Here is a 27129-nt window from a genome sequence, read left to right on the forward strand (position 1 = left end):
TGATAGCAGCCTACATTTGCCATGTCCAGATCTGTCTTCGTTGGTATTTTCTAGGGGCAGCATCATCATTCTGCTTCTCCACCCCTCACTGTTGGTACTGCCTTCACATTGTGCGTAACTGCTTATTCGACAGGTTTCTCTGCTTATATTGCAGCTACCTCCCTTTTCTGGAAGACACTCCATGAGCTGAGAACATGCTGGGTGGCAGATGCCACTGCCCATAAGTTGCATAGTAACATTATGGGATGAGTAATAAAGCATGCAGAATACTGAGAATATGGCTCCCAGCATTTAAAAAAAAAGAAAAGAAAAGATGTATTATAAGCATTAGGAGAACTTCGTTACACTGGATTACAGCTGCTGGTAGCGCTCTTGTCAATTTTTGGAGTGACTGACAATGGATATAATGGAAACACTCACCTTGGAGGCTGAAAACTTCCTCCAGCTGATATTTACGTTCAAGATTTAAAAAAATTAAACAGTTCAGCCATTACCAAAACCAGCCACACAAATGTATCACCAGAATGGGTAGGAGTAGAAAGTGCAGGTGGCTGGAAAACAGTGACCCAGCGAAGTGCCTTTGAATTCTGTTGATTTGACCATGTTAGGAAGATACGAAGGTCTCACGGTGCATACTCAGGGGTATAGTTATGATTTAACAGCATTTAATCCATGTTCTAAGCAAAAGAATATTGCAGTGTGCAAGTCCAGCTATCTTAGCAGTATAGGGAACATGCACATCAAATGAGGCAATGCTCCGATGCAAAAACCCTGACTCTGACCTGATTATCTAGTGTGTGCAAGAGTCATGACTCACTCAATGCACATTGACTGGAACAATATACAGTCATTGAGTTTAAGGTAAAAAATGACCATTAGATCATGTAGTTTGACCTTTATAATTTCATCCCATTATTATATTAATCCTAGTAACTTGCTTGACTAAAGTAAAAGTTGAAATTTATGTGCATAGAATATATAGTTTATAAGGTTGTAGAAACTTGCAATAGGACAGGATGGCCATATAAAGGAAAACCAGGCGGAGGTTGGATTCTTAAATACCCAAGTCAGGAATGCCAGTATATTAAATCTTCACTCCACTCCACCTGTGGTTCTGAAGAAGGACACAGTCTAATTACCTGAACATCTAGTTATTTTTCTACCACCTTTATGGTGCTCAGTAAGGCAGGGCTCTAAAGGAACTATTTTTTCATTCACATCTTTTGTTTCATGGATCTGGCTGACATACAAGCAGATGGCACACAGAGTTGCAGAAAATGGAGAGGTGTCACTGATGAAATAAGCGGATAGGCGTTAAGATTGTGTGAAAAACCTTGGCAATTCTTGACTCGAATGCTTGAGAAAAATCAAGGTTGCACAGCTAAGTGTTTTTTAAACAGAATTTATTAATTTTAACCTTTTTGGAGGTGCATAGATCTTATCCTCAATGGCAGAGACACTCGCTGGTGTTTGAGTGAAACATCAGTGTTCCTCCATTCGGTCGACCAGGCTACAGTCTTGTAGTATGCTTTCACCACTACTTGTCCGAAGGTTCCCTTGTTTGATACAATACACGGGAAAGGCGTTGGAAATGAGTTGGAAGGCAATGGTTCTATTTTTAATTTTGTTACATCCACTATTGGCTGACTTAACTAAGTTTGCCAAAACCTTATACTGATTCCTGCTCGCTAACAGAAAGATTTCAGTCCTAGTATACATCAAGTTGAGATGGTGGTTTCCCCTTTGCTTAGTTTAATACATGACCCTTTTAATTTAATAATTTACTCTAACCAGATACCGTTATTAGATTAGCTTGCATTATACTAATGGAGGTTTTTAGATCAGTATTTCCCCTTCTCAAAGACTAACAAGAGGGCAGTCAGTGTATTCAAAGATAAATTGGTACCCAGTGGGGTTTTATCGTGAGGATAAAAAGTCAATGCTGTTCAGATAATTGAGGAGGTTTCAACTGCTAACAGCAGAAGGTATATAGAAGTTTGTAAAAACAGGATACATTTCCACTTTTTGTAGGTTTCTAAAAGTGGAGTAACTAAGCTGCAATATATACTTAGAACACAGTGAATTTTAGCAAACTTTTCTTTACTAAAGTCTCTTGTTATAAATTACACAAATAACTTTATAAACAAATCCCCCCAGCTTGCATTTTGTTTAAAGTAATAACTTTATATCATACAAATAAAGAAATTTCAAGTATGAAAAGTGCATTATTGCAATAATACCTCTTTGCAAGTCCAAAAATCTTGGTATAGAATAAAACTGTAAAGTGTAAAAAAGGAATAAAACAATCAGTGCCATCTATTCATTCAAGAAGTCCAACATATTAAAATGTTGCTGTGTGTGTGTTGCAGAGGCAGATTTACATCTGGAAGCAACATGTATTTGAAAAGAAGCTCTGGGTGTGTTCATTGTTTTGTGTTAATTTATCTTTTCTAGTTTTCTTCACTTCCACGTGCAGGGTTTCACAATCTCTAGGAATAGTGGTGCTCTACGTCACCCATTCTGTGCTGCTGCCACTTGCATATTTCCAAATTCTTCCTCATCCTCATGTGTTCGCTTCAAACTTCCTAAAAAAAAAATTCGAGAACATGCTTTAAGAAGTCAGTTATTATAAGCACCTATCATCATCAAGATCACAAGACAGTTTGCATTAGAAACTCAAATCTGCACACACTCAACCTTCCAAAACTTTCACCTTGTGGGGTGAAGCTTTCCTTTCTTGGTCTCTGACTAGTCTTCCTCCAACAAAGGCAACACTTTTCCCACCGTGAAACGTTCAAGTGCACTTTGTTACCGGACATGGCTACAGCAAACAGCTCAAATTCAGTTTTTGATAAAGTTAAAGAATTAAGCAACTGAAAAATCATATCTGAATACGTGCAGTGGGTGTGGGCTATTAAAGCCTCACTCTTCTGTCATCACGGCATGTGCTCCCTGCCTGGCCTGATCAGAGGCCACTGTTGGGACGTGAGGGAGGGAGACTAAAGGTAACATTTTAAAAGTGCCCAGTTCTCTCAATTGAAACACAGCAAAATCCTCCCTCCCAAGCAAAGCTGCCTTAGCTTTAGGCATGGAATATGCTCTGATTATTGGCTGCCCTCCCATCTGGATCTCCACGTAGCTCAGGGCTTTCAGCAGGTTCTGGGGATGCATGCCACAAAGCTACCCTTTCTCCAGTATATCGGGGAAGTGGAGCATTTTCAGTACTCCATCCTAAACATAAGATTGCAAGTAACTCCTATATACCAATTGAAGTCATTTTTCACCCAGAGAAACAGATGCACTGCACAGGTAAGCCTGACCATTGTTGCCAGTGGAAATCACTTCACAAAACCAAGCCACATAACTGTCCTTAGGAGACAAGAGAGTAGTTACAAAGAACAGAAGAGACTTCTTACCTGTAGTACCAGGTGGAACAGAGAGTGATCTCTCCAGCTGCAGTGGTGACATCGTCTGGATAGTTAATTTTGCTAGATAGATGGCTTCATATTCCTAAAAAAATAAGGACATATTGCTACTAGGTACACATGGACCTTTGCAAAGTAAGGAGACACTGGACTGTAAGTTAGAGAGAAAGCTGCTTAGGACAAAGGTTAGAGGAGGGTTTATGGGAATGAAAACGTTTAGTAAACGAGTTATGCTTATTGGAACACATCCATCTTGTTAGCCCCATTTTTCTTTCTTGTGGCAGTTAGTGTTCAAACTGAGACAGTCGGGGCAGGGTGGAGGAAAGAGATGGCATCCACCTAACAGTAGCTGCACGAAGTGGGTATTCACCCACGAAAGCTCATGCTCCAATACGCCTGTTAGTCTATAAGGTGCCACAGGACTCTTTGCCGCTTTTACAGATCCAGACTAACAAGGCTACCCCTCTGATGCTCGCACTCAAAGAGGAGAAAAAGATTGCATAAACACAGGTTCTCAAGGAAGGATGTTTCGGGAAAAGGAGGCAGTGTTGCTCCAGGGAGGGGACTGGACTATAAAGCAACTGAACTGTCAATATAGGACAACTGCAGTGATTTTAGACAGGGGCGCAATTGCATAGGGCTGTGAAGATGAAGACAAGGTATTATTTTACTGCAAACAAATGCCACAAATTTAGAAATAAGATGACTGCACAAGGAGAGGCTTCCTATAAATAAGATACTGTAAAAATAAAACTAAATAAATTGTCTCACCACCAGGCAGCCAAGTGGATGACTGACAACTATTACAAGCCCATTTCAGCAGATCACCCCAGGCTTCCCAGCCATTTACGCAAAAGACCTATTTAAAGCTGGTGGTAAATCTATTTAAAGCTGGTGGTATAGGGATGTCAAACCTTACTACTGAGCTATTTTCTGTTCTCCGATATGATGCCAATAAATGGAGTGATTGTGGACCACGGTATCTGCTTTGAAGTTCTCCCGTCTGCCGACTAACCAGTAGTTAAGAAGCCCTAAGATGATGTATGAAATAACAGATTTTCATTTCTTACTGATGTCTGAAGTTGCTTTTTTCAAAGTTTGATTCTGGTAACTGATTAAAGTGACAGCTCTCTTCTCCCCCACCCTCCATAATTCCAGATAAACAAGTGTCAGAGTATGCTAACAAACATTCTAATTAGATTAATTTTAAACCACTTGAGAAACACTGATTTTTAGTTGCATAAGAATATACATAACTGGCAGGAAAGGAAGCCATGTGATTTAAGTTATAACCAGGAAAAAATGTTACCTGAAGTTGATGGACAAATCCAGCATTAGGATTAATACAGAATCTTCTTTCTTGAACATAAGTAAATGCATCCCTTAACGAGAAAAAAGATCTCTGCACTCATCTCTTTGGACTGACAAAATAAATACAGCTAGACCAGTCTATTGCTACTGGCTCTAAATTCTTAGGGGGAAACACTTTTCTTTAAAAGACCATTAGAACTAGCCCTTCTGTACCTGGACTAGCTTGGGGGTGTAGGAGAAGGTGGCTTTAGGCTCCCCCTTGCCTAAGGCCACAAGGTTGGTCTCAAGGCACAGCGTTAGGACATCTCTAAACTGCACTGGGTGGCAGAGGCCCCAAGGGACTATTACAGCTGGTAAGAACATGGGCATTGCCACACTGGAACAGACTAGTGATCCATCTAGTCCAGTATCCTGTCTCCACCCGCTTCAGAGAAAGCTGAAAGCAACCCTGAAGCAGGCAATTGGGATAATCTGCCCAAAGGGAAAAGTCTCCTCTCAACCCCCAAGAGTTAAAGGTTGACTTCAGCCCTAAAGCCACAGAGTGTATGTCTCTTTGAAAATTCTTTATAATACTACTAAGTTAAATCATTACTTTACATTTACAATTAAGTACTTGGTTGGGAAGGCAGCAGTTATCTTAAACTGCAAATGGACCAATGTCCCATAAGTATATTTTAAATTAAACTTTTAATTTCTACGGATAACTTAAGACAACTAAATTCCAAATCAGTTTAAATGTACTTTTCTTACCTGTACTTCACCCCAAATGTTTCCATAATGTATGCAATAACTAAGGCAGCACTGAAAAGAAACAAACTATTTAGAAAAAAAAACATATTGCATATAAAAAACAAAAGAAAAAAGGGAAAGGTTCCTACCTTCTAGAAATCCCTGCATTTCCATGGACAAGAACTTTTCCTGAGAGGACAGAGAATACCTTGTATAGATGTTTGTGTGTGTGTGTGTATATATATATATATATATATATACACACACACACACACACACACACACACATATATATACACACACTTGTATAAAAATTATTCTCTCCCAAGTTTACCAGCTTTTCACCTTAAACACATCTATGCAACAGCAAGGTATTTGCTTAAGAATAATAGGTTAGTGTCTTACAAATGTTGTTTTACTTCACTCTAGATCACTAATTGGGATCCTGTTAGCACGGATCCTTGTAGAGGAGCAAGGCCCTATATTTAAAAACAAAAATCCAAGCACATGAATCTGTATTAATTTCCAGAACACAATCAAATCTGCAGTGGACACACTGCTCTAGGAATAGATTGGTTAACCAAGTTTGGGTGGAAGGGAGGGAGAATAGTTTGTATTGGGCCTATATTAAAATGCAGTGTTAAGACTAATTCCACTACCAGGTTCATGAGCACGCAAAATGACAAGCGCCAGTCAGCCAAAAAACCCAAACATTTGGGAAATCCCCACTTTGGTACTTGTCAGTTACAAGTATTTAAGCCCAGATACACACAACTAAACAAGTGGATTTTTAAAGCTTCGTAACAAACTATTAGGATATTAGGTAAATCAAAGAAAAAGTGAATCCAAGCTTACCTCCAGTTTGTAAACTTCCATCAATAAATTCTTTAGTCTATAGGGAAAAGAGTGAGCTGGTTATATGAAGACATGCAGTTCCAACTAGAGCTGTAAATACTAACACCGTTTTTACATTTAAAAACTGAAGAGTTTTCACACCAAACATCATTAGTCAATATGTAAAGATTCACGATTTTACATGCTAAATATGTCACTTAACTGTTCTACATACAAATTAGGGGTTTTTTTTTAATGAGAATTTTGAAATACAAAGAAAAGTTTTGGTGGACAGTTATTTGAGAGCTACCTGAAGAGATTTAATTAATTATCAGAAATTAAACACATTTTAGTTAAGCATTACCATGAACAAAGTTTGTTATTTATAATCCCACCATGATCCCAAGATACTTCATGACAATTCGATGCAAACAGCCTATGCTATCTGGAAGTGAACAGATGAAAAGCAAAATACCCAACAGAAATATAATCTGGGTCAAAATAAAGTACTTATGAAGAATTACATTGATGTCGGTATATCTACTGTAAAAAGCCACCTTTTAAAATCTCTTGTGTAGGTTTCTATTAATCAACCAACAACATGGGATTTGTGGTCTAAAGAGCTCTCTGGACCAACACCAATATGAGATGGTCAAATAGTGCTGGCTCTTCCTTGTTTCCAGCTGCTGCTCAAGCCCCCAGTCTCTTAACTGCATAGAAGAGCCCAGTAACCTTCAAAAGCAGCTGGAAATGAGACATCTCTTTTTTGGGTCATAGCTACATAGGAGAGCAAACAAGAGCCATCCTGAATGTCTACAGCCATATCCAGAGTAAAACAGTTACAAGGAACAGGGCAGAAAAGAGGACAAGGCAGCAGAGCAGCACGTGCAGGGGAATGGGGAGAAGGCAAGTAGCTGCAAAGTAGTACATTGGATTAATGATTAGGAAGGGGGTGGCTATTATGTGGTCCACACTATGAAAACACTAGGACTACTGTAAGATGCAAGACCAGATGTGATTTCGCTCCCTCACAATTTAATTTGGGGGGAATTCCCATACAATGCTTCAATTCTCTCAAAAACAAACAATCCAAAGTGTACAAATTGAGATTCAGCATTTCTGTAACCACATTTTTCTGTTTAATGTTCCAGAGTGTAACTAGATATTTAAATGATTGATTTTTTTATTATGAATATTGCATTTTAAGTCCTTTAAAGTAGTTTAAGATATGCTACCAGAAAATGAATTTAAATTTTGCACCATTCAGTTTCCTTTCATTTTTTAAGCTGACCTGTACTAACATTTGCTGTAAGGAAAAAAATATAGGGTTGATTCTTAGAAACCGAGCTTTTCCAAAATATCTAGTAATTCTGGGTACACATCTTAGGATACTTTAAATGGGCCTGCTTTTCCGAAAGAGATGAGCACCCACTGAAAATCAAGCGCTAATAATAAAATAATAATAATAATACCACCACCACCACCTCTCTCTTATATAGTACTATTCATCAGCAGATCTTAAAGGTCAGTATCATTGTCCCAGTTCCGCAGATGGGGAAACTGAGGCACAGAGAGGCAAACTGACCTGATCAAGGTCAATAAGGAGGACAGTGGCAGAGCCAGGAATAGAATCCATTATAAGATGTTTCAAGTTAAGCACTGAAAAACTGCAACACCCAAAATTACTAGTCACTTTGGAAAATCTGACTATGAACTGCTCCATCCACAATCCACTCAAACTGACAGACCAAGATACTTACCGTAGGGAAAAATCGTATTATATTTTCAACTGGATTATCTGCAATATCCAAGACTAAATACCTGAAATTAAAACAGTTACTGTAAGCATAAAACAGTCTTACATATTGCCTTTTCTTTAATGGGTACAGTAAATCTGGAAGGTAGCTTTGCTGCAATGTCATTCAGAAAACTGCATAAGATGTTGTACAATGCCATATAAAAGAGCTAGCCTCATTTTCCTGTCTCAATTCCAGGACTACAGAGAATGCAGCACCCTTGTAGGCCGTTAAAAGGTTCTGACTGAATCTGAAGGATCCTATCCAGTTCTCAGCTGGAAGGATGAGATCCAAAATGCAGTGCAAAACCGCTAAGGAATCAGAGATGCAGAGGACCACGCTGGGTATGAATTTATATATAATGGAACTGAACCACTATTCCATATTTCCAGTATTATCAAGATGTTAAATTGTACTGAACTCTCTTCTGGGGGCCTGTGTGCCACAAGTAGGCTGCATATATTGTCTTTGAATCTGTTATTGCAACAGTGTTTCAACTTACTAAAACAAACTATAACCAGAACTGACAGATCAGTAATTGGAAGACAGTTGGAGACTATTTGTGTATTTGTTTGGTATACCACAAAGTACTTTGTGGCATGGTGAGACAAATACACATTTTAGAGAATATCTGACACACCCTTGTTTATTTTAGTGTGACATTTTTCAAACAATTAATATGAACATAACACGATTACTTGAGAGGACCATGCTAGCAATAAGGAAAACACCTTTAAAAATCCCATTAAATATAATTAAAGCATAGCTTTTCAAAATAAGATCTTCAATATTGTTTTATTTTTCAGAATGCTGCTATGTTAATTGCTTACCTAAATAATTGTTGGAAGTTTGGTTTAATAAAATTTGCTTCAATATTTTGCCGTATGCATATCACATGGGTTATTCCATGTTTTTGAAGTATAGGTAGCTGCAAAAGATAAGAATTTAGGTAAACTTTTTAAAGAACACGTATGTTTTTTATTGTAGCATATTAAGAGTTATAATGAAAAATGACATGCTATCCTTAAAATATGATCTATGTGAAATGTTAGATTGGGGTTATCAGGCAAGTATATAAAAAGTTAATACATTTAAGACTAGACCTCCAATAGTCAGATAAAGAGAAGAACTGTTTTATCAAATGTAGGGTTATATGGAGAATGCTCCTGGCAGCAGGGATAAAAAAGCATCAAGCAGAGAGGGGGTTTAAAAAAATGGTTTCCCCACCCCCAACACACCCTTCAACTTCTTGAAATCTCTCTCAAGTTCATGTGCCATGTGGTAATATTATTGCTAACACTGAATCTTGATGGAACCAGTCCATAACAGGCGAGAAATTATATTTCTAAACTATATGATGTAATTTTGCAAACTTTTTTTCTGCCTCTGGGATATGTTAAAATTGAACCACTTAGTTCACACTACATAAATATTATATTGACTGATCTGATTTATGGTTTAACACTAACAGAGAAATAACTCTCAGTGGCACAATATCCATTGTCTGAACAAAGTACAGAGGAGCATTCACAGAAATATCTGCTTGCCACAATCTATGTAAAGTTCTTTTAAAAGAAGTCAATCTATAAATTCAGATTTTGTTAATTATGGTGAAATCACTAATAAATTCTCATCACCTTCAGGGGAAGTCACTGAAAAATTGTTTATACAATCTAGTATTACAGATTCTTTTATCTGGAGTGAGTAGCGTAGTTGTATACGGCAGAGGCAAGTGAATAAATCACTGTAGCTGAGTTCAGGGTCTGACTTCAGGAGTTAACATCGTAGGCATGTGATTTCATGAGACTCAGCTTTCATTTGTTTAAAAATAAGTTTTGTGCTCTCCTGATTGTCAAGAAAAGCTCAAAAATATGAACTGGGTGCAACAGATACAAAGATGTCTACCTGAGTCCGCAGACAGCTTGAAATAACAGCTGAGAGGTGTGAACTGAACTGCCCCACGTATCAGAATGGGGTGCCAATTCCAAGACTCACTGCTCTGGGAGGAGTGGGGCCACAGCACAGGGGCACAGGCCAAGGAACCTCATGTCATAATGTGCCTGTAACCCCAGATTACCTTCATCCTGCCCGAGTTAACACATTTTTTTGAGTTTGCAAATCTGACAAACCATAGCAGGTAATATAAGAAACTCCTTGCCTGAGGAGGTTGTGAAGGCTAGGACTATAACAGGGTTTAAAAAAAGAACTGGATAAATTCATGGAGGTTAAGTCCATTAATGGCTATTAGCCAGGACGGGCAAGGAATGGTGTCCCTAGCCGCTGTTTGTCAGAGGGTGGAGATGGATGGCAGGAGAGAGATCACTAGGTCACTACCTGTTAGGTTCACTCCTTCTGGGGCACCTGGCATTGGCCACTGTTGGTAGACAGGATACTGGGCTGGATGGACCTTTGGTCTGACCCAGTATGGCCTTTCTTATGACAATACGTTATTCATACTGAGTTGTTGTAGCTGTACTGGTCCCAGGGTATTAGAAAGACAAGCTGGGTGAGGTAATATCTTATTGGACCAACTTCTGTTGATGAGAGAGACAAGCTTTCAAACTACACAGGCTCTTCCTTGGGTCTAGGAAAGGTAGTCAGTGTCAGCTAAATACAAGGTGGAACAGACAGTTTATCATAAGTAGTTAGCACATATTCTAAAAGGGATGATTAACAGTCCACTCCACCTTGAACGGTCCCTTGGAATATATGCTAACTTCTTATGCTACACTATCTGTTCGACCATGTATTTAGCTGTGAGACAGGGTATACCTACACAGCAAAGAAACACCTGCAGCTGGGCCGTGAGGGGCTGTTTCATTGCTGTGTAGAGTTTTGGGCTCAGGCTGAATTGTGTGGTGGGAGGGTTCCAGAGCTCAAGCTTCAGCCTGAGCCAAGAAGTCTACACAGCAATGAAGCAGCCAGAGCCCCGCAAGCCTGAGTCAGATGGCATGGGCTAGCCACAGGGTTTTCTTTGCTGTGTAGGCGTATCCCCTGAGTACTTTCCCCAGACCTGAGGAAGAGCTCTGTGTAGCTCGAAAGTAGAAGATGGTCCAATAAAAGATAATTACCTCATTTATCTTGCCTCATTTATACTGAGCTCATATATGAAAGACTTCAGAGAGTTGTGTAAACATTAACTATATGCAATTTACTTTTTCACAATAACTACGTTAAAGTGACAGGTTTCAGAGTAACAGCCATGTTAGTCTGTATTCGCAAAAAGAAAAGGAGTACTTGTGGCACCTTAGAGACTAACCAAGCTCACGAAAGCTTATGCTCAAATAAATTGGTTAGTCTCTAAGGTGCCACAAGTACTCCTTTTTTCTTTATGTTAAAGTGCAAAAAGCAATTTTGCTAGAACTTTACTTAGAAGAGAATATTCTGAAAAACGTACCTTGCTTTTCATAGCTGAAGAATATGGGCCTAAAAATAAACCAGGTAAAATTTCCTACGGGGGAAAAAAAAACATTAAACATCAACTCAAAAAACTTAGTTAAAAATGCATTGGGCTCTCAACTCCAACTGTGGCCATGGAAACAAGTAATTTATCATGTTGTGAGGGACATGTTATCAAGTGTCATTTATAACAGGACTAGGAAAAAAAGTTTTGTAAAGTAAAAGAAATGTGATCCATAAAAAGAGACTCTTATTTTTGAAAGAGAAATCAAATCCTTTATATGGACAAAGTTCAAGTTAGATTGCCGCACCTTATCTAGCCCTCATTTAATTAGTGGGTTTCAGTGGAATTGTGAGCTGGCATGAAGGCAAGTCATCTTAGGTATTCCAAAAGCTCACTTATGTTCAGTTTACATAAATTATTTCACTTTATATGATAGTTAGGAACAAATGATTAATTTGTATCCAGTTATCCTCCCTCCATTCAATCTCACTTTCAGGCATGTCCAAAGAGCTTTATTTTATGCAAGGATTTGGCTGAAAGGTCATGGTACTAACACTTAAATTCCCCAAACGCTGCTATTTGAGAACACCTGCTTCTGAATGAATTTAAGTCAGAAGCAAAGTTCTAGTCTATTTGTAGTTCCCATGCTCTAAAACATACATGAAGACAGAAAACTGTATATTTCAGGCGTTGAGAGAGAGAGAACAAGATTCCCAATTAATAGTGTTTTTTAAATTTACATTTGCAATACTGATCCCAGACACCCTTCATTCTAGACTGTCCTCTCCTCATTCCTCTTCCCCCATTAAAAAAATCCCTAGCTTCATACTTAAACCTCCAATAGAACACAGCACATGTCCAGCAAAAGAGATTGCTAGCATCCTCCTGCTATATATTGTAACTACTCTATGCTAGCCACTAGGGGTGGGGAATTCAAGAACAATGTAGCATGCACCCTCCCCAGGAGGCATATCTGCTGCAAAACTGCCAGCCTGCTATCTAAGAGCCTGAGGTTAGTTTTGAACTCAAGTCTTTCATTTGGCAACTCCACGTACTTACTGAATGAGCCACTGGGCTTTGGCTCAAACGAACAAATTAGGGTGTCATACCTGCATCTCTCTTCTCATGGGATAGGTCCAATCCTTTAAAAAATAAAATAAAATATATATATACATACACACACACACACAATAGGGAATGTGCAAAAAAAGCTAGCAACCAAAACAAACAAGCACATTGTGAAATAGTCTGTTTGCTGGAAAATGGATTTTCTAAATTAAGCCAGCTGCCTGCCATTTCATAATCTTCTACTAAACGCATCTTGGGTCAAAATAAACTGCCAGAGCAAAGAAAGTTGGACTAATTAGCAGAATTCCAACCAAAGGGAAGAGTGAAATTAAAACTTTTCATGATGAGTGGATCAAGCCTAACCTGTGTCTAAACAGTTTTCTGCATTAGCCCTGGGGGATACAAAATTCTGGTAAAGGCGATGTTTCTATGGCTATAACATAGGCAAAGGTACACATCAACAGGAATCTTGCAGGTAACACCATATAATCCATCACTTGATATTAGCTTTGCCAATTCCAGAAACTTACTCCATATTAACACAGTTTGCCAATTCCACTGCAGAGTAAGCCACAAAAAAGTCATTTCCATTTTTCTTTATCCTAGACAATTGTACGGGTTTGTATGCACACCTCCTTGCATCAAGCCAGAAGGACCTGAATATTCCTTTTAGTTAGTGTGTATCAGATTCCTGCACCATCACAACCCCTTCCAAGTTGTTGTGGGGATGCATTTCTGCCAGTGCAAGGTCACTACAGCCTGCCTTGGCTCATTTTGTACCATCCCCTCAATCCACCTGCACATTCCAGATGCTGGAACCAGCATTCCAATCTCCCCCCACCCCGTTTTTTTTGTGCCTTACAGAACAACTGCCAGAGCTGAGTTTTAAAACCTATCAACACAGTCTGTCCAACTCCTATTCTTTTCCTCCCTGACAATCCAATATCCCTTCCTGCTGTTCACTCATTCATTCCCTATCCCATGTGAATTATCTCCTGCTCTCCAATACTTTAGGGGTTAATCAGGATCAGGCCCCGCCCCCCATGGTAGGTATTCTACCAACACAAAGAATTTACAATCTAAAAAGGCAATGGGGGGGGGGAGGGCAAATGAATAAAACATATATGCAAAGAGAACAGGGTGATAAGCACACCTGCTTAGTTTGCCACAGTGTGTGTATATTTACATAAGCTTTCCTCAATCCGCCTTCCATGGAGGCGCTAATAGTTCCTTTGTTAAAATTTATACAAACTCTTCCCATTTGCCCTTCCAGGGCTCTGCCAATATCCCTTTTCCCCTTCCCACCACCCCTTTGGAAAATTAATAGGTTATATAAAAAGACATACTTATTGGACAACTGCTGACCATGCCTTTAATGTGTCAGGGTTACAGTAGCAGTTTATATTGCAAGGAAAGAATTACGGAATGTAACCCCTAGATTTCAGAAGTGGGAGCAGTAGCTTCAGGTCCCAAAATCGCAGTATGGCCAATTCAAGGAATTTGGGGGAGCCATAAATACTGTTAACAACGTAATATATCGCTTCCCTCACTTAGATACATGTCTTAAAACAAAAATAGGTACTCAGTGAGGCTTTACAGACTAAATGATATTTAGTAGGGATTATATGGGATTTGGGTATCAGAGTAAAAAATTTTCCCTAAGCCCCTGGATTGCGGAATTGAATCTGAGACAGCATTTGAGGAAAGTTCAATTCAAATTAAAATATGGAACCACATTTTAAGAAAAATTCTCCCTATTACTGTGTGAAAAGACTACACAAACAAGGAAAATGGATTGCAGTGAAACTGATTACACAGAAAACACTGCCAAATGCACAAAGTAAATACATTAGTCAACTTTTAAAAAGTTATCTTCCATTTACACTAATCATGTGTTACTTGTAATAGAAGGTACATTCTATGAGATAAATGTGATTTTTAGTTGATTGTGTCCTTTGTTTTGAATGTCTGGTGATCATCTTAAGGATTTCTTCTTATTTACACAAAAAGGTGGGTTTTGTCCACGGAAAAAGAAAATCAGTCCTACTGCTTTGAAAGTCTGCCTGAATATAACTGATTGTACTAGTCTTATATTTGTTTGGAAATGAAATCTGAAGAGAGTTTATTATAGTACTTTGGATAGTTAGAAGCGTGTGACAAAGTGTGGACATATTGATAGCCAGTATCTTTCCTTTGATACCTAGGCAGATTGAAAAGAACCTCCCCTTTTAAAAATGTGTCTACACACACATTTGCACTAGTTTCATTAAACCAGTGAAAGCCCTGTGTGTATTCTTATCTCAGTTTAATTTAAACATGGTTGTAATCAATTTAAGCTAATCTGAAATAAACCTGATTGAAACCAAAATGAGAACATCCACAAAGGCTTTCATTTTGATCTAATTATCCATATAGACAAGGCCTATGATTTATGTATGCTTTTGGTGTCCTGTACCTGTTGTACAAACACACTTGTGTGTTTTGATAAACAGTGTTTAGTTGCTTTGTATTGTTAAATTTAGAAGACACAGTCTTAACCTAAAATATGGTGAAAATGCACACAGAGTGCATAATCTTGTTCGAAGTTTGGTCTGAAGGATTACAGCATTAAATATACAATCAATTATATTCAGGCAAGACTGAGTCCTACTGCTTTCTCATTTTCTTTTCCTAGGGACAACACACACCTTTTTGTGTAAATACTTAAACAGAGCATAAACAAGAAAGCTGGCACAAATCATAATAGGGGCCAAATGCTGCAGCAGAAAATGTAGTTGTGCAAGAAAAGCAGGCAGCAATTAGCAATACACAGTCCAGGGAAAGAAAAATAGGGATGACCTGAAGGTATTCCGAATGAAGAAAAATGTCACAGTGTGCTCTCCAGACATCAGTCTCCAATGTCTCTGGGAAGTCTTAAGGGTACAAAAGCCATTCTCTACTGGGATCTCTTTTGGACAGTAGGTATCAGAAAGATGCTCTCTCAGATTAAGTGCCTTCTTTACCCGAAAGCACACGATTAGTTACTAAAAGATTCTAACATAAAGTGCAAGAATTATTCTGGTGGTTTCATGATAGCTCTCCAGCGCTTTTGCACTCAACAACACAAGATTATTCCGTTACCGTACAGAAAGTATATGAAAAAATCCTTGTCTGTAGATTAAGCCCTGGCAGATGTCTCACACCAAAGAATTCATCCCACCATCACTATTTTCTCCAGAGTGACAATGCTCTGTGCATATTGCCTGAGATACACAGCAGACAAACAATAGTAAGCATCTCCTTACAGATCAGACAGAACGTGGGAATTTTGTTACGAAAACAAACTCTACTAAGACATGCCAACTGGATACAGTAATACGGCTAAGCTTTGTTAACCATTTTGTAGATTATATCCACGCAGTGAATGTAACTCAGCAGCAGATTAAATGGTTCCTATGGTCTGTAAATCACCAAGCTGAAGAGTGCCATGTAAAAGGTGATCAAGAAAAGCCTTACAAAGCGGTATTGTTCATCTATAACCAGCTATCCCAAACTGGATTGTGGCTCAGAGGCACAGCTGTTCAGAGAGAATGTAGGGGGACTGCAGGAGTTGTGAAAGAACTAAAAGGAATACACAGCATAAATCCTGCACTTGTGTGTCCCCAAGAACCCCAACTAATGGCTCAGTGTAGAGTGCAGAATGTGAGGGAGTTTTAAACAGTGTGTGGTGTTTGCCTGCATTTACCTTCTATGAAACAGCACATACTCCATTACAAAAATCACGTATGACAAAGTGCAAATACTCACATGCGCGCACACACCATGACAATGCGTCACTGAAATGGTACATGTTTGCTTTGATAGCTAAGGCCTATGAGTGCATACAACCACACTGCACGTGATTCAGTCTTTACTGGAGCTCAGCTCTGGCTGAGGAGCAAGCAATCCATGAAGATTAATCTTTTCTGGTCCTGTTGAGGTCAAAAAATTGTGCCTGCTCATGATTATGGTCAGTAGCATAGGTGGCCTGTGAAACACTTTGTATTCTGGATGAGAGGCACAAGCTCCAAAAAGTGGTGGAAAACCTGGTGTTTCATGTAATAAGCCAACCTTGTATTTAAGCATTAACTACGAGAGAGAATGTGTGTTCTGAAGCAAGGGATGGCTATTAACACACAAGCTGGGACACTGACTTCTATATTTAATATTAATAACCGGAGAACTGTTGGACAAACTCCCTTTGCCTGTGTGAGGAACAAGTTTGGCCAAGTTGTAGGCGAGGGGTCCGGGGACAGTCAGGGACAGGGAACGAGTGGATAGGGAAGGAGTCCCGGGGGGGCCGTCAGGGGCCGAGAAGCAGGGGTGATCGGATATGGGTCGGGCCACACCTGGCTGTTTGGGGAAGCACAGCCTCCCCTAACCAGCACTCCATACCATTTCAGAAACCCGATGTAGCCCTCAGGCCAAAAAGTTTGACTACCCCTGCTATACAGTAACCTCCTACTACTGGATCAATGGAGACTAAATAAGTGTCCTGAGGTCCATCTAGGACTATAACTACAACCAAGTCAGAAAATCTGGTTATATTACAGTTGTCCCCCTGATTAGGTTACAGTTTGCAGTGTGGATGGGTCTGTTACAACCAGATGGGAGCCTTGGGCATGTCAAAGGCTTTAGTCCAATTATAGGAGAGAGTTAAGTCTTATCCTGTCCACATTCTAAAATGTAACAAGTCTTATTTTGACTATATTTATGGTGGGTATGGGCCATTAGGGGAAAGTCCCCTGCTCCACAACAGTCTGACTTCATTGCTACTATCTCAATTTATCCTTGATATCATGGTCTAGGGATCCACAAAAGTACATAAGTCATTGCAATGCTCCCTATACAACACATGGGGGAAATAGATGCCTAAGAAAGGGATCCACACAAGCCAGGATGCTAGGCAGTTGCCTACCTAAGCTAGCCAATGGGAGATGCCAATGAGACAGGGATGTGTCCTAAGCCTCACTTCTCTCTCAGACTTAGGTGCTTAAGTCCATGCTGCAAGCGAGACACCTCTCTCTTCTTGCAATTCACAGCCACGAAACCTGTCCTGCAGTCTGGTGCCTACACCATTTCTTTCCAGAGCAGCTGCGGCACAAGCCTAACTCCACACAAAATGGTTGGGGAAAGGAGGTGGCAGACTCCCTTTTAACCTTTAGCTCACTGGTTAGGGTACTCACCCAATATGTGGGAGATGCCAGTTTACTTCCTCTCTCTACCTGACGAGTGGGGTTTGAACTTTCAGGGACATGCCCTACCTACTGGACTGTGGAGTCATTCTCACTCTCTCTCTTTGGCCCTATGAATAATTATTTAATACAAAATGGACAGCTTCAAGAAGAGAGATAGAGAGCCACATCAGAATATCCCACAATCCAGTGGTTAGGGAACAGTTCTCAATTTCCTATCTCCCTCCAAATTCAATGAATTTGAACAGCAGGAGGGAAACCTGATTTACTTTGCCCTAATTCCCTCATTTCATTTTCTACTATTAGTTTGTTCTGACAGTTTTAGCATCTTGTCCTCACACCACAACTCTCCATGGTTGTGGGTTTGTTCTTTCACTTACATCCTCTAATTCTTTCCCCCTGTACTTATCTTGAAATCTTTCTTCTCTCATTAGCTAATCACTTTTTCCATAAAACATTGTGATATCGTGCATTAAGGGCCATATATAAAACTTAAATTGGTTGTGCTGATGGCACTTCTAAATAGGAGTGCAAAATACAACTGCCAAAAGGCCATAAAACGCATTAATAAAGTGATGATTGAACATCCAATTATATGAATTTCATCTAGTCTGATTCTTAGTTTTGCCATTAATCAGATATACATAGTTAGGCTGCTGAAAATATATTCAAGAGAAAGGTCTGAATATTACTGACAACCACCTTTTCTGTCACTGTAAAATGTGCTACTTTAATCTCCATTTCCTACCAGGGATTGAAATTCTTAGTAGCCACAAAAAGGAGCTGCCCTAGGGTAGTACCAAGCAGGTACAAATAGGCTTTCTATAAGGAATGGAGCTGGGCAAGAGAAGGTGTCGAACACAACTTCCACACAGATCTTTCTAAGGATGGTTAAACAGGATTTGACTCTAGTGCATCCATGCGCTGCTCAGAGGCACATCCACAGAAGCAGCATTTGACAATAAGCTTCTAACAGTTTGTTTTCTGTAGATAAATCAACTATTTTTGCAGAGTACTTCTCCAGTGCAGCATATAAACTGCCATACAAATATTTTAACCTTTGAAAATACAGAGTGAATGCCAAAGCAGAGGTGGGAAGCAAGTTAATTGACTACGAAGACAATGGGGAATGGATAGGAAAATAAGGCTAAACAACAGGGAAATTCATGGGGCAGGAAGCAGACAGAACAGAAACAGGTAAAGATAACTGAAGAGAAAGAGGGAACACACAGAGGAAAGAGAAAGTGTGCTAGTGGGCTAGCACGTCCTTTCAAGAAACAGGAAAAGAGTAAACAAAGAAAATTAAGACAAGGGAAACTAGAAAGAAAATGGAAAAATGTCCATAAGGGAAGGAGAGATGGCAAGAACAAATACTTTGTTTTGTGTGCTATTTTCTCCACCTTGTTGCATTAGTCTGGAAGAAATCCCATAACAATTTACAAACACTAACTTGGAACCATTAGATTACATCAATGCAATATTCTATTAACAACAGATGATGGAGGGTGAAGGCAGAGCGCTGCCTCTCACTGTTAGGCACGATCAGAGTAGAATTTTTGTTTTTTTCAACAGGATGAAAATAGGGGTCTTGCCTACTCTATTGTCTGGATGACTTTGAGAACCCATGAACATCTAGTAGGATAACACCACAAATATTAAGGAAGTGAACACATTTGCAACTGGCACCGGGGAAGGGATTTTTTTACTAAGATTGTTTAAAACTGTTTTTATTTACATCTAATTAGGAAAAAGGTTGAGTTTTTACTGGACTGTAGTTAGAAAATGCACCTCTTGTAAACGGAGCACATTGATTTGGACAGTGATGAGACAATAAACATGGAGCCTCACAATGTCATTTTTACAATTACTTTTCAGATTAGGCCATGCTCCTGGAAGCTGCTGCATGCAAGTAAACCTCTGTGGCTGTTGGGATTCCCACTGACTTCAATAGAGCTCCACAGAGGTGCAGGGTCTAAACCAGTGGTCCCCAATCGGTCGATTGCAATCTCTGGTTTCGCAGCGTGGCTGCCACTAAGGCAGGCTCCCTGCCTACCCCAGCCCCACACCACTCCCGGAGGTGGCCAGCATGGCCCTCGGGGCAGGGATCTCCCTCTGCACTCTGCTCCTGCCTGCAAGCACCGCCCCCACAGCTCCCATTGGCTGGGGGAGCTGCGGGGGCGGTGCTTGCAGAGAGGGGCAGTGCACAGAGCCACATGCCCCCCCGGCCTTTCCCCCGGGGCAGCAGCAGCAGCAGCAAACTGGCCCCTTCCAAGACTCGTATGGGGCCGGTGTAGGCAGGGAGCCTGCCTCAGTCTTGCTGTGCCCGCTGCCGACTGGGAGCCGCTGGAGGTCAGTGCTACCCAGCAAGAGGCCGTACCCCAAACCGCACCCTGAGCCCCCTCCCAGAGCCAACACCCCAAACCCCACCTGTACCCCAACCCCCAGCCCTGAGCCCCGCCTGGAGCCAGCACCCCATACCCCCTCCTGCACCCCAGCTCTGACCTCCCCGAGCCACTCTGCCCCAGCCCTGACCCCCCCAGAGCCAGCACCCTGTACCCCAATACATTGCCCCAGCCCAGAGCCCCCTCCTGCACCCAAATTCCTTCCTAGAGCTTGCACCCGTCACCATCTCCTGCACCCCAAACCCCTGCCCCAGGCTCAGCCCAGAGCCCCCTCCCACACTGCAAACTGCTCGGCCCCAGCCCCAACCCCAGCCTGCTGAAAGTGAGTGAGGGTGGGGGAGAGCAAGTGACAGGGGGAGATGAGTAAGCAGGGTGAGCATAAAGTTTGTATTAAGAGGGGTTTTGCTGGGTTTCATTTTACAGTAATCTATAGCTCATGTAAAAGTGAAAGCTTAAGAAAATGTTCCCAGTTTTTCTTATATTTTTAAATGTTTATACAGAATAGTTGTAATCCATCTGGGCAAAACACACAGATTACAAAGTTTTAAACCACAGACAACTGACACAAAATTAGTGTTGCTATGAATGTTTACCACTGTCAAACACTTGTTTGCCAAACAAAATGAGTCCTCCCAATTATTTTTATATGGAATAATATAATAGACGAAAGCAATAACTAGTATGCAAAATACACCAAGACAGTGGTTCTCATCCAGGGTACATGGGGGTATGCACAGGTCTTCCAGGGGTACATCAATTCATCTAGATATTTGCCTACTTTTACAACAGCCTACATAAAAAGCACTAACGAAGTCAGTACAAACTAAAATTTCATACAATGACTTGTTTATATTGCTCTATATACTATACACTGAAATGTAAGCACAATATTTATATTCCAATTGATTTATTATATAGTTATATGGTAAAAATGAGAAAGTAAGCAATTTTTCAGTACTAGTGTGCTTTTGTACTTTGACGTCTGATTTTGTAAGCAAGTAGTTTTTAAGTCAGGTGAAACTTGGGGGTACACAAGACAAATCAGACTCCTGAAATGGATACAGTAGTCTGGAAAGGTTGAGAGCCACTGCACCAAGAGACTGAACTCCGCATTAAGAATGTTTACTTTAGGCACCTGCATCCAAATACTGAACTATAATCCAAACTCTAAAAATTACGACTACAAAATGGAAATTTTAAATCCTTAGCTCTTTTTTTCTTCAAACTAAAATATTTTAGCACTAATTACCACTGCAAGTATGTTTAAGGGTCTCCAATTACATAAATCCTGCTTTTTTCTACATTTCTGGCAAACACCGATTATCTTTGTCTCTCGAAATTACGATTTTTCTTTATTTATTCCTTCCTTTATTCACCATCAGTTATTACACCTGGGTTCTGGGGAACAGTGTATTAACTACTGCTGTAGAACCAGCAGAGGAAACATGTGTACAAAACATAGCTCCTAAATGAGTGTTTTTTATTTTAATTTCTCAGCATCTGAGCAGAGGGTTTTCTCCAAAAGGTTTTAAGAATTTAAAGCAGTAATAATCAAATTGTTAAAGCGGGATGAACTTTGGATCTAGGGTACTTGACAATGTGCCTTTAAGGTACAGGAATGTAGAAAAAGTTATACCAATTTTTCCCCTTGTGTAGCTTCTGCAGTTTTTCATGGAATTTGGCAAGCAATAATTAGAAGATGTAGGCTAATTATTTGAGGTTTTGGGGGGTGGGGTTTGAAAGAGAATGAGAAATTAAGGTTTAAAATGATTTTGGAGCATGTAAAATCATTATTCAGAAGGCTTTGACATGTTCAATATTACTGATCCATAATAAAACAAATGCTTATAATTGTTAATACACATTCACAGCATCTACCAGATGCGCTTTGCCAGAACTGTGATATATTTCTAGTATGTATCAAGATGCACAAAATATAGATAAAGACATTCTCCATAGGAATCTCGATGGCTCTGTGAGCTGGAAATATGGGTTCAATTTCTAATCAGATTACAAGTGGAAAACAGTAAAGAAGTGGTCTCATCCAAGACCTTATTGGCTCATGTCACAAAATTGCACAATTTAGCATTACTGCAGTCCGTGCATCAGCATGGAACAGTGGAGATAATGCAAGTCAGGACTGATGTGTGCTGGCAGAGATGTGTGGCAAAAGCTTGATGACAGCACCTGCCTGCCTTCATTATGTCTACCTGGAGACGTGACTGAGCTCCTCCTTTGCATGAGCACTAAATTCATTCAATTAAAGTAAATACAAAGAAAAATTAGAAAACGTGAGCCACCCCAGTAATGGCTCTGTGTGTTCATATGGGAGAGCCAATAATTATTTCCAGTCCCTGAGAAGGTAGCAGACTACAAATGCTGCTGAGGCATGATGAACTTAACCTCACCCCAGCAGGTAAGGGTAAATGCTGCCTTGGGTTTCTTAATGCAAGCCTTCAAGCTCAGTGGTTCTCAACCAAAGGAGCAGCGAGCAGATTTCAGGGAGTCCGCCAAGCAGGGCCAGCATTAGACTCACTAGGCCAGGGCAGAAAGCCGAAGCCCCACTACATGGGACTGAAATCCCTGGGGCTGCAGCTGAAGCCTGAGCAATGTACCTTTACGGGGCCCCCTGTTTCATGGGGACCCAGGCAATTGCCCTGCTTGCTACCCCTGAACGCTGGCCCTGGCTTTTATATGCAGAAAACCAGTTCTTGGGCACAATTGGGCTATGGAGTTTTTATTGCATGTTGGGGGCAGGCCTCAGAAAGAAAAAGATTGAGAACCCCTGTTCTAGCTAATTGAAGGGTGGCACTGATGAGCTCTGAAAGGCATCTTTATCCAAGGCTAGTAGCTGCAATATGCAGCCTGAAAAGGTCGTCCCAAATAAATCAACTGGCCTGTTGATTTTTACTCTTGGATATTATGCAGAGAGAAATGAACTCGAATAGGAAATTTTACATTACAGAAAGTAGTACCCACTGTGACTTAGGGTGAAGATACTGATGCTCCTATCAGATGACATTCCCAACATTCTTGATCATTTTTAAACTGTGATATTTTATGACAGGTTTCAGAGTAACAACCGTGTTAGTCTGTATTCGCAAAAAGAAAAGGAGTACTTGTGGCACCTTAGAGACTAACCAATTTATTTGAGCATGAGCTTTCGTGAGCTACAGCTCACTTCATCGGATGAAGTGAGCTGTAGCTCACGAAAGCTCATGCTCAAATAAATTGGTTAGTCTCTAAGGTGCCACAAGTACTCCTTTTCTTTTTGATATTTTATGGTTACTTAATCTACCACACTAGTCTTAGGTATTACAGGAGTCTCAACAGTTGTGTATTGTTATACTACTTGTACTAATCTACCTTCTTGTGGCAGTGTATAAGAGACGAAGTTTCAGCTTTCACTGATTTTATTTTATTTTTGTGGATTGGACAATTTTAATTTACTTCATTTGCTTCTCCAAAGCACATTTTAAGCACTGGACTTTATAGCATCATAAGTGATTTTAGGTTTCTCCTTGTCAGTTTGCTTTAGTTTTATAAAGATATTTTCTAACATCAGTGGTATTACAATCTTTACGCCTCCCTACAAATGGGGATTGAAGGGATGCAAGTTAGACACAATTTACATTTTGTAAAAACATTTACAAGACCTGTGATCAATAGAAGTGTTTTCACAGTTTAAAAAAATATTTCCAACTTTTTTCCTGTCACATTTACAGCCCTAATATTATGGTATTATGTTAATGTCTGAGAACTATGAGGGATTAGTCTGTTTTCATTATCTGCACTGAAAAATGCGAACAGTGAGAAGTAAAATAGATTTATAATTTCAGTTTTAAGGAACTAAAATCGCTGTAACATTAACAATGATATTTATTTTCAAAATAGGTTTACCCCAGTGTCCTTTTAAACTATGCTAGCTAAAACTGAAGTTTAAAATGTCATCAACCACAATTCTGGTTAACTACTTCTGGACACAGCTGTAGGTAGCATGCATGAGTGCTCCGAAGTGGGCAGATATTTTGTTTAAACAAACAGATATACTACTGACTACCCTGCAGGGGTTGTGAACACAACTTTTAACTTGAGTTCAGATACAAACCATATTATAACTGTGTTTGAGAACGTGTCTAAAATTTTAGAGAGTTACCAGACCTAGTAGGGAAAGTACATTAAAGAAATAGTACCAAAACAAGAAAACAGATATAGTAAATTAGGTATTGCAAATAGCTTACCATAATACAAAACAAGCAAGCAACAATAATTCCCATCAATATGGATGTAATAATTGAAAGCATCTGTGAAGTATGCAGCAATTTATAAAACTGTCAAGATTTTGGACACTGTCAACATCCAACCATAAATGCAGTGGCATTTTGTGTTCCCCATATGTCGGGCCCTAAAAATTTCATGGCGTGAAAAACGCATCGCGACAGTGAAATCTGGTCTTTTGTGTACTTTTACCCTGTACTATACAGATTTCACAGGTGAGACAAGTGTTTCTCAAACTGGGGGTCCTGATCCAAAAGAGGGTTGTGAGAGGAGGAGTCGCAAGGTTATTATAGGGGGGTTGTGATATTGCCACCCTTACTTCTGCTCTGTCTTCAGAGCTGGATGGCCAGAGAGGGGTAGCTGCTAACCCAGCGACCACGCAGCACCCTGACTTTCGTGCTGCGGCTGGTGGTGGTGCCTTCAGTGCTGGGCTCCTGGCCAGCAGGTGCCACTCTCCTGTCACCCAGATTTGAAAGCAACATCGTCACCAGCACAGAAGTAATAGTGACACTATCACAAACCCCCTACAATAATCATACAACACCCCCTGCCCCCAAACAACCCCCTTTTGGGTCAGGACTCCTACAGTTGCAACACCAGGAAATTTCAGATTTAAATATCTGAAGTCATGAAATTTATGATTTTTAAAATCCCATGACTGTAAAAATGGCCAAAATGGACTGTGAATTTGGTAGGGCCCTATCCATACGACACTATCAAAAGGGGCACACTTGTGCCTGTTTGAAACATATGAAAACACATTACCCCTAGCCAAGACTGGCACTATAGATTTAAGCGAAGTTCAGAAATCAAACACCAAACTGATCTCGCTCTTTTGACACCACACCAGGAGTAGTTTTGTCTTAGCCGATATTGCCACCTGTCTTAAACTGCAGGGCAGTCACAGCTCTTGAACACTAGAAGTATTTCCTCAACAAAGGATCACCCAGTGCTCCAAACTGTTTCTACTATATCTCAGTTAGTAACCACCACATATCTGGAGAGGGGGATTTCCAGGTGACCCAGCCCCCTTCAATTTCTAAGAAGTGAGGTAGCAGTCAACTGTCCTGCAGCCCACGCTATCAAATCAGGGGCAACCTTACAGGCAGGTGGAGACAGCAGCTGGTGGAAAGTCCCTCGTGAATCCCACAGAGGAGAGAAGGCGTTAGAGTCAGTGGCAGGCTGGGGTGCCAGGCGGGTGCCTGGGGGGGGGCGGGGGGCCAGGCGGGTGCCGGGGGGGGGGGGCCAGGCGGGTGCCGGGGGGGGGGGGCCAGGCGGGTGCCGGGGGGGGGGGGCCAGGCGGGTGCCGGGGGGGGGGGGCCAGGCGGGTGCCGGGGGGGGGGGGCCAGGCGGGTGCCGGGGGGGGGGGGCCAGGCGGGTGCCGGGGGGGGGGGGCCAGGCGGGTGCCGGGGGGGGGGGGCCAGGCGGGTGCCGGGGGGGGGGGGCCAGGCGGGTGCCGGGGGGGGGGGGCCAGGCGGGTGCCGGGGGGGGGGGGCCAGGCGGGTGCCGGGGGGGGGGGGCCAGGCGGGTGCCGGGGGGGGGGGGCCAGGCGGGTGCCGGGGGGGGGGCCGGGGGGCAGGTCGGACCTTGGGGGCAGGTCTATTCAGTAGCAAGCGGCAGAGGGCTCAGCAGCGACCCTCACAGAAGTTACTCATCAGGAGGCACGGGAGGGAGGGTCCCTAGGCACCCTGTGGGGACCTGGGGGCTGCCCCACCCGCTGGCTTGAAAGGGGTTCAATGGTCCAGCGCCCCCGTAGGGGGAAGGGGGGCCTGAGCGGAGACGCCAGGGGCAGGCAGAGGATGGGGGTGACGGGGCCCCCCGGGGGGGCAGGAGGCCCCCGTGAGGAAGCGGGGGAGGGGGGCTGTCCCGGAGGCGGTAGGGCCGCGTGGGACCGTGGCGGGGCAGGCCGGGGCACACAAGGCCTATGCCGGGGCCGGGAAGGGGGGCGCCGATCCGGCGGCGCTCGGGCCCCTCAGGCGGAGCGGGAGCGGGGCCGGGGCGGGGGGAGGGGACGCCCCAGGCCTGAGCGCGCGGCCGGGCCGCTCACCTCGGAGTCCTCCTTGGCCTGCGGCAGCGCCGGGAAGGCCGGCCGGGCGAGCTCCATGGCCGGGCGCACTGCGGGCGGCGCGGCGCGGCTACTCGGGCACCGGGCCCGCGGGCCCCGCCACGGCAGGAGGGGAAGGCGGCGGCGGCGGCGCGCTCAGCGGCTCGCACCCGGCCGCCATGCTGCTTCCCTCCCGCGGCCGCCGCTCCCCGCCAGCCCCCCGGGCGCCGCTCCAGCAGCGCCCTCGCCCCGCCCCCCGCCCCCCCGCGAGCCCGAGGGGCGGGGTCCGGGCGCGTCAGAGCCTGGGGGCGGGGCCCAGCCGCCTCAGAACCCGGGGGCGGGGTCTCGCTCGCTAAAAGCTAGGGGGCGGGGCCTCACTTAGTCAGAACTCGGGGGCGGGGCCTCTCTCGGCAAGAAGAGGTCGGGGGCGGGGCCTTGGCCGGAGCCCGGGGGCGGGGCCGCCCTTGGTCAGAACTCGGGGGCGGGGCCTCTCTCGGTAAGAAGAGGTGGGGGCGGGGCCTTGGCCGGAGCCCGGGGGCGGGCCCCGCGAGCTCCGGTTCCGCGCCGCGCCCTCTGCTGGCTCGGTCCAGCCCCTTGCGCTTCGCAGGTGCGCGGGGCTCAGGCGG

At 42.4% G+C, this 27129-nt stretch overlaps 1 protein-coding gene across 1 annotated transcript; it reads right to left on the reverse strand.

The window, feature by feature from the left end:
* Positions 1-1386: 1386 nt before the first annotated feature.
* On the reverse strand, positions 1387-26720 carry STYX (serine/threonine/tyrosine interacting protein). Its single transcript, XM_084630690.1, has 11 exons — positions 26507-26720; positions 12608-12640; positions 11493-11546; positions 8926-9023; positions 8060-8120; positions 6321-6357; positions 5615-5654; positions 5487-5537; positions 4735-4807; positions 3417-3510; positions 1387-2585 (listed from the first exon to the last, which is right to left on the reverse strand). Exons 1-11 carry the CDS (start codon positions 26561-26563, stop codon positions 2512-2514), a joined length of 672 nt encoding a protein of 223 aa, XP_084486816.1. The 5' UTR covers positions 26564-26720; the 3' UTR covers positions 1387-2511.
* Between the last annotated feature and the right edge of the window lie 409 nt (positions 26721-27129).

The sequence above is a fragment of the Lepidochelys olivacea genome (assembly GCF_965140295.1).
Source record: "Lepidochelys olivacea isolate rLepOli2 genome assembly, chromosome: 6".
NCBI classification, from domain to species: domain Eukaryota; kingdom Metazoa; phylum Chordata; order Testudines; family Cheloniidae; genus Lepidochelys; species Lepidochelys olivacea.

Excerpts from the sequence above, each read along its gene's own strand:
- STYX (XM_084630690.1), bottom strand. The coding sequence starts at position 26,563 with ATGGAGCTCGCCCGGCCGGCCTTCCCGGCGCTGCCGCAGGCCAAGGAG. Across the intron at positions 6,358-8,059 it reads TAATACGATTTTTCCCTACG|ACTAAAGAATTTATTGATGG; the intron begins GTAAGTATCTTG and ends TTTTCCCTATAG. Across the intron at positions 5,538-5,614 it reads AATGCAGGGATTTCTAGAAG|TGCTGCCTTAGTTATTGCAT; the intron begins GTAGGAACCTTT and ends GTTTCTTTTCAG.